General features: G+C 53.9%; 1 protein-coding gene across 1 annotated transcript; it reads left to right on the top strand.

Moving 5' to 3' along the window:
- Positions 1–292: 292 nt before the first annotated feature.
- On the top strand, positions 293–6,995 carry LOC119841803 (mast cell protease 3-like). Its single transcript, XM_038369457.2, has 5 exons — positions 293–371; positions 3,474–3,621; positions 4,314–4,449; positions 6,279–6,545; positions 6,837–6,995. Exons 1-5 carry the CDS (start codon positions 296–298, stop codon positions 6,978–6,980), a joined length of 771 nt encoding a protein of 256 aa, XP_038225385.1. The 5' UTR covers positions 293–295; the 3' UTR covers positions 6,981–6,995.
- Positions 6,996–8,031: the final 1,036 nt, after the last annotated feature.

Genomic DNA, 8,031 nt, shown 5'->3' with positions numbered 1-8,031 from the left:
GGAGAGAAGCCTAGGGGTGTTTCTTACACCGGTAGTAGGAAGGGGGCAGGGTTAACCACATCCACAGCCGGGCTGGGTGGGCACCAGAGCAGGGAGGAAACCCCCCGCCCTGATGTGAGCACAGCTGTGGCTTGAGGCTTCACCAATCAGCATCTCCACCCTTGGGCCATCCGGAGTGGGAGTTTCCGGGAAGCAGGGTACATGTCCCTGTGGTTGCCAGGCCCTGCCCACCCCTCCCCCTTCCTTGTCCATATAACCCCCGGGGCTCAGGCAGAGGCTCGGTACCCATCCCTGGATGTCTCTGACAATGCAGCTCTTGATCCTCGTCCTGCTTCCCTTGGCCTTTCTCCTTCCCCCTGGGTCTCAGGCTGGTGAGTTGGTGGGGGGTGGTAGATCAGGGCCCATAGGGAATGGAACCCTTGCCCCATATGGGGAGCTGTGGGCAGCGTTTAGAGTCCCCCCTTCTTCCTGCTGGGGCCAAGTGACTGTATCAAACCCTGCATCCTCTCTTGAGTGCAGCTGGGGCTCTCAAAGCAGCCCAAGGAGTTGGGTGGCCAAGCCCACACAGCCTCCTTTGGGACCCCACTGCCAATCTGTTTCCCAGACAAGGCGGTTGGCCATGGGGCTAGGCCACTGGGCTGGGAACCAAGAAATCTGGGACCACTTCCCAGATCTGCCCAGGATCTCTGTGGACAGGGATTTGTACGGATTGAGGATGGTCACTGAAATCCCTTAGGCAGGTTTACAAACAATCTCCCTGGGCCTCAGTTTCCCTATCCGTACAATGTGAAGAATAATTCAGCTTGTGTCTGGACACTCTCTGGGTCAGTGAAAGGCCTAGAGCAATGGAGTCTCTGATCTCAGTTAGTTTCTGTGCAGCCCCTGGCATAATAGGGTCCCGGATCTCGGTCTACGTGCCACCCTCATGCAAATAACAGCAATTTGTTAAAGGAGAGATTTTCCAACACACCCCACACCTGGGTGGAAACTTTTTCAGAGGTGATCACAAAACATTTTTTATTTTCCATGGGAAAAAAACCCAAAGTGGTACTTTTAAATTTTCACCTAAATATTACTCAACGCTGGGGGGAAAGAATCAGTTTCAACACAATAATTCAGACAGGTTTGAGAGGAGGCTTTCTGAGAAAAAATGACATTCGTAAAAAGTTTGGTGGGTCCGTCTGGACCAGCCCTGGCTGGTGACTGTGGACTGATGGAGAAGAAGCATCCACAAGGGACCTGTCTGTGCCATATGACTGGAGAATTGCTAACATAGTTCCTAATTTTAAGAAAGGAAAAAAAAGTGATCCGGGTAACTACAGGCCTGTTACTTTGACATCTGTAGTATGCAAGGTCTTGGAAAAAATCTTGAAGGAGAAAGTAGTTAAGGACATTGAGGTCAATGGCAATTGGGACAAAATACAACATGGTTTTACAAAAGGTAGATCGTGCCAAACCAACCTGATCTCCTTCTTTGAGAAGGTAGCAGATTTTTTAGACAAAGGAAACACAGTGGATCTAATTTACCTTGATTTCAGTAAGGCGTTTGATACGGTTCCACATGGGGAATTATTAGTTAAATTGGAAAAGATGGTGATCAATATGAACATTGAAAGGTGGATAAGGAACTGGTTAAAGGGGAGACTTCAATGGGTCATACTGAAAGGTGAACTGTCAGGTTGGAGGGAGGTTACCAGTGGAGTTCCTCAGGGATCGGTTTTGCGACCAATCTTATTTAATCTTTTTATTACTGACCTCGGCACAAAAAGTGGGAGTGCTAATAAAGTTTGCGGATGACACAAAGCTGGGAGGTATTGCCAATTCAGAGAAGGACCGGGATATCATACAGAAGGATCTGGATGACCTTGTAAACTGGAGTAATAGTAATGGGATGAAATTTAATAGTGAAAAGTGTAAGATCATGCATTTAGGGATTAATAACAAGAATTTTTGTTATAAGCCGGGGACGCATCAGTTGGAAGTAACTGAGGAGAAGGACCTCGGAGTATTGGTTGATAACAGGATGACTATGAGCCGCCAGTGTGATATGGCCATGAAAAAAACTAATGTGGTCTTGGGATAAACGGCACTGGTGAGACCTCATCTGGAACTGTGTTCAGTTCTGGTCTCCCATGTTTAAAAAGAATGAATTCAAACTGGAACAGGTACAGAGAAGGGTTACTAGGATGATCCGAGGAATGGAAAACCTGTCTTCTGAAAGGAGACTCAAAGAGCTTGGCTTGTTTTGTCTAACCAAAAGAAGGCTATGGGGAGATATGATTGCTCTCTATAAATATATCAGAGGGATAAATACCAGGGAGGGAGAGGAATTATTTAAGCTCAGTACCAATGTGGACACAAGAACAAATGGATATAAACTGGCCACCAGGAAGTTTAGACTTGAAATTAGATGAAGGTTTCTAACCATCAGAGGAGTAAAGTGCTGGAACATCCTTCCAAGGGGAGTAGTGGGGGCAAAAGACTTATCTGGCTTCAAGATTAAACTCGATAAGTTTATGGAGGAGATGGTATAATGGGATAACATGATTTTGGCAATTAATTGATCTTTAACTATTCATGATAAATAGGCCCAATGACCTTTGATGGGATGTTAGATGGGGTGGGATCTGTGTTACTATAAATAATTCTTTCCTGGGTGTCTGGCTGCTGGGTCTTGCCCACATGCTCAGGGTTCAGCTGATCGCCATATTTGGGCTCGGGAAGGAATTTTCCTCCAGGACAGATTGGCAGAGGCCCTGGGGGGTTTTTGCCCTCCTCTGCAGTGTGGGACACTGGTCACTTGCTGGAGGATTCTCTGGATGATTCTCTGCACTTCGAAGTCTTTAAACCATGATTTGAGGAGTTCAATAGCTCAGACATAGGTTAGGGGTTTATTACAGGTGGGGGTGGGTGAGATTCTGTGGCCTGCGTTGTGCAGGAGGTCAGACTAGATGATCATAGTGGTCCCTTCTGACCTTGAAGTCTATGAGTTTATGAGTGCCCTTCCAGGGGTTGCCTGCCTTAATCTGGGATGACTTCAGCCCCCAAAGCTGTTAACTCCAGGCAGGTTTCAGAGTAGCAGCCATGCTAGTCTGTATTCGCAAAAAGAAAAGGAGTACTTGTGGCACCTTAGAGACTAACAAATTTATTTGAGCATAAGCTTTCGTGAGCTACAGCTCACTTCATCAGATGCACTCCAGGCAGTGTGATTACTGACCCACTCCTAGTGCGTTTTGCACCCATTCTCCACCGAGCGAGGGCAGAGCTTCAGATTTACCTTCCGGCCCCATGGGGTATCCAGTCTGGGGCAGAGCTGAGAAGGGGGAAGAGTTCCAGGCAGAGGGATCCCCCAAGGAGAGCATCAGAGGGGGTGGGATGAGGTTGTGGCGACTCCCCTTCGGGATGGGAAGCTCGGTTCCAACCGAGCCCAGAGAGACGATGGGGCTCTTTCTATGAACCTGGTCTCTCCCCAGGTGAGATCATTGGAGGCCTGGAAGCCAAGCCCCACTCCAGACCCTACATGGCCTGTCTGTCTATACAACGCAGAGGGAAGACCTATATTTGTGGAGGGTTCCTGGTGGCAGAGAACTTCGTGCTGACGGCCGCTCACTGCAATGGAGAGTAAGCGCCTCTGTGCTGGGGATGTCGGGGCAGGTCGGGGTTAGCGGGTGATGGGGGAGCCAGGAGCTCTGGTGCTGTCACAGGTTGCAGGGAAGGAGCAGTTAGTGTGACAGGCTGAGAGAGCAGAACCCAGGGACATGATCTGGTCAGGGGGCATCGGGGTGTCTCTAGGGGCCTCTGCAAACCATCATCCAGATCCAATGCTGGGTAAATCAATGGAGCTACTGCCATTGACACCAGCTGTGGTCTGGCCTATTGCCCTGATTGGGGCAGGGAGAGAGCGACAGCCCCAGGACAGCTCCGAGGGACTCTGGGCTGGGAGGAGCTGGCATAGACTCCTGTGTGGATCTAGCCGGGGGTGGGGAGGAGCTGAGACCCAGGGGGCAGGAGGACTGTGGGGTGTGGAGGAGCTCAGAGGAACAACACCAGGGGCTGGTAGAGACACTGGCTGGGACCCCCACACCACTGGGCAGGAGTTTGTGCTGCAGCCAGTGCCTCTCAGAGGGAAAAAATCCCCTGTGCTATTTCCCAGCCCCAAAGCTGAAAACTGAGTCTGAGATCACAGATTGAGAGCCCCAGGCTGCCTTGTCCTCCCCATATCAGTGCTTGTGAGTCAGACCCACATGTGCCCCTCCCCCTCCTCACGTACGCTCCTGCCCCTAACGCCCAGGTATTGCTCTTGGCTTTTACAGCGAGATCATCGTCAAGCTGGGAGCCCATAACATTAGAGAATGGGAACAGAGCCAACAGACAATCTCTGTGTGCCACCAGATCCCCCATCCGCAATACAACAAAGAGACCACAAACAATGACATCATGCTGCTGCAGGTACCGCCCCCATCCCATCACCCCGCCCCTAATGACCTCACACTGCTTCAGGTACCGCCCCATCCCATCCCCCATCCCCCGTGACCTCACACTGCTGCATGTAGCATCCCCATACCATTACCCCACCCCAATGACCTCACACTGCTTCAGTACCGTCCCCATCCCATCACCCCGCCCCCAGTGACCTCACACTGCTTCAGGTACCGCCCCATCCCATCACCCCACCCCCAGTGACCTCACACTGCTGCAGGCACCGCCCCCATCCCATCACCCCACCCCCAATGACCTCACACTGCTGCATGTAGCATCCCCATTCCATTACCCCGCCCCCAGTGACCTCACACTGCTGCAGGCACCGCCCCATCCCATCACCCCACCCCCAATGACCTCACACTGCTTCAGTACCGCCCCCATCCCATCACCCCGCCCCCAGTGACCTCACACTGCTTCAGGTACCGCCCCTATTCCATCGCCCCGCCCCCAGTGACCTCACACTGCTGCAGGCACCGCCCCATCCCATCACCCCACCCCCAATGACCTCACACTGCTTCAGTACCGCCCCCATCCCATCACCCTGCCCCCAGTGACCTCACACTGCTTCAGGTACCGCCCCTATTCCATCGCCCCGCCCCCAGTGACCTCACACTGCTGCAGGCACCGCCCCATCCCATCACCCCACCCCCAATGACCTCACACTGCTTCAGTACCGCGCCCATCCCATCACCCCGCCCCCAGTGACCTCACACTGCTTCAGGTACCGCCCCTATTCCATCGCCCCGCCCCCAGTGACCTCACACTGCTGCAGGCACCGCCCCATCCCATCACCCCACCCCCAATGACCTCACACTGCTTCAGTACCGCCCCCATCCCATCACCCTGCCCCCAGTGACCTCACACTGCTTCAGGTACCGCCCCTATTCCATCGCCCCGCCCCCAGTGACCTCACACTGCTGCAGGCACCGCCCCATCCCATCACCCCACCCCCAATGACCTCACACTGCTGCATGTAGCATCCCAATTCCATTACCCCGCCCCCAGTGACCTCACACTGCTTCAGTACCGCCCCCATCCCATCACCCCGCCCCCAGTGACCTCACACTGCTTCAGGTACCGCCCCATCCCATCCCCCATCCCCCGTGACCTCACACTGCTGCAGGCACCGCCCCCATCCCATCACCCCACCCCCAACGACCTCACACTGCTGCAGGCACCGCCCCCATCCCATCACCCCACCCCCAATGACCTCACACTGCTGCATGTAGCATCCCCATTCCATTACCCCGCCCCCAGTGACCTCACACTGCTGCAGGCACCGCCCCCATCCCATCACCCCACCCCCAATGACCTCACACTGCTTCAGGTACCGCCCCATCCCATCCCCCATCCCCCGTGACCTCACACTGCTGCAGGCACCGCCCCCATCCCATCACCCCACCCCCAACGACCTCACACTGCTTCAGGTACCGCCCCATCCCATCCCCTGTGACCTCACACTGCTGCATGTAGCATCCCCATACCATTACCCCACCCCAATGACCTCACACTGCTTCAGTACCGCCCCCATCCCATCACCCCGCCCCCAGTGACCTCACACTGCTTCAGGTACTGCCCCTATTCCATCGCCCCGCCCCCAGTGACCTCACACTGCTTCAGGTACTGCCCCTATTCCATCGCCCCGCCCCCAGTGACCTCACACTGCTTCAGGTACTGCCCCATCCCATCCCCAGTGACCTAACAGTCATGGCTTAGTGTGTTTCTGGGTATTGGGGTGTGTCTCTGTGTCCTTGAGTGTGACCCTCATGTTGATCTTCGTCGTTCTTGTGTCTCAGCTGGCAGAGAGAGCGAAGCTGAACAGATGGGTGGATACCATCGCCCTGCCCCGCGCCAATGAGAGGGTAGAGGCCGGGGCCATGTGCAACGTCGCTGGCTGGGGCGGCACTAGCACACATTGTGAATCAAACTCAGCCAGGCTCCAGGAGGTGGACGTGTTGGTGATGCAGGATGCTGCATGTCCTAGTAATGGGCCATACCATTACTATAATGCCTCCACCATGATGTGTGTGGGGGATCCAAAGATGGGAAAAGACTCTTGGAAGGTGAATGTCCTCCTGGCTTCAAGCATCTTTGATACATTTTTATTATTAATGAGGCTGTTGGTGTTGTAGTCAGGCCTACGAGTGGCGATCAACAATCAGGTTCCATTGTGCTTGGTGCTGTACAAAAGAATGGGAAAATATCTGGGGTGGGGGTAGGGGAGGCTGAGACCAGCTAGGCCTTCGGGGAGCCAAGCAGAGACCAGTTGGACATAGCGGGCTGTCACTGAGCTGTGCATCAGTGGGAATGACTCACTGAGCTGTTCTCCATCTGTGGCTTGTTTTATTTCACAGGGCGATTCTGGAGGCCCCCTGGTGTGTGGGGAAACAGCCCAGGGCATCATCTCTTGGGGGCCTCCCACCCCTCCTGGGGTGTACACGAAAGTCGCCACCTTCATTCCCTGGATAGAGGCGACGATGAGGAGGCTGAAGCCCTGAGCCAAGCCGGGAATAGCTGCGGGGGCCAGAGCTGCATTGCTTCTGTCCTTTGCTAACGCCCAGAGGTAGGGCATGCTTTGCAGATTGGCCAAGCCCCCGCTCCCCAGAATAGCCCCTCCACGGCCATCATTCCACTCAGGCAACGCCCAACCCATGAGCATTAAGGCACTGAGCCTAGGGGAGTTAGGAACCAGGTTCAAGACCAGCTCCCATCGGCTCCCTTGGCAATCCCAACCCAGACCTTTAGGCTGCCTCTTCGCTAGGGAACCAGCTGGTTTATTTCCCCTGGGGTAATGGACACGAGTCAAATCCTGGGGCAGACCTGGCGGTTTGCAGCTCTCCCCCATGTCAGCTAGTCGAATGACCATTTATTGGGGGATCTTCATTGTTACCTGACCTGCTGACTCCTGTGAAAACTGCAGCCTGCCCTGGCCTCACTGGACCTATCCCAGGGGTTAGTTCATTGGGCTTGCCACCGCCCGTTCCAAACACACCTGTTCCCAGCACCAGTGAGGTCAATGGGAAGGGAACGCAGAGAAGGCTGCACTGAACTGATTGCAGATCCATCCCCGGCACTGATCGCCTCCTTCCCACCTTCCCTGCCCCGCCCTGCCGTGCGGCCTGATGCATTTCGCTCATTGCTACATTGCCAGGAAAGAATAAAAATGGAGTTACAAAAAAAAAGTGTTTCAGGTACTGAGCTATCAACCCGAGCTGTGAAATCCAGAGCAGCTGCTGCATCTGCCAGGGCTAGGCGGGAATTACCTCCTACAGGGAAGGCTGGGCTCATGGTTAATGTGCTAAGCTGGGAACTAGGACACCAACTAACCTCTCATGTGTTTTATCTGGTAGGACATTGATCCATAAGCATCCAGGATCATTTTCTTCCCAGTATCAGTGACTTGGAAACAGGTGGTGCCATTTTTGACATTGAATGCACGCCCCCTCCCCTTTTGTCCACTTGATCCTTCCTGACTAGCTGGTAATCATGGATTTTAACCGACCAGTCATGGGAATCATCCCACCAGGTTCCAGTCACACCTGCTACACC

The sequence above is a fragment of the Dermochelys coriacea genome, chromosome 13 (genome assembly GCF_009764565.3).
Source record: "Dermochelys coriacea isolate rDerCor1 chromosome 13, rDerCor1.pri.v4, whole genome shotgun sequence".
In the NCBI taxonomy this organism is placed as follows: domain Eukaryota; kingdom Metazoa; phylum Chordata; order Testudines; family Dermochelyidae; genus Dermochelys; species Dermochelys coriacea.
The sequence above is the reverse complement of the archived record's forward strand: the minus strand, read 5'-3'. Positions and strand labels throughout refer to the sequence as shown.

Excerpts from the sequence above, each read along its gene's own strand:
- LOC119841803 (XM_038369457.2), top strand. The coding sequence starts at position 296 with ATGTCTCTGACAATGCAGCTCTTGATCCTCGTCCTGCTTCCCTTGGCC. Across the intron at positions 4,450-6,278 it reads ATGACATCATGCTGCTGCAG|CTGGCAGAGAGAGCGAAGCT; the intron begins GTACCGCCCCCA and ends CTTGTGTCTCAG. Across the intron at positions 6,546-6,836 it reads TGGGAAAAGACTCTTGGAAG|GGCGATTCTGGAGGCCCCCT; the intron begins GTGAATGTCCTC and ends TTTATTTCACAG.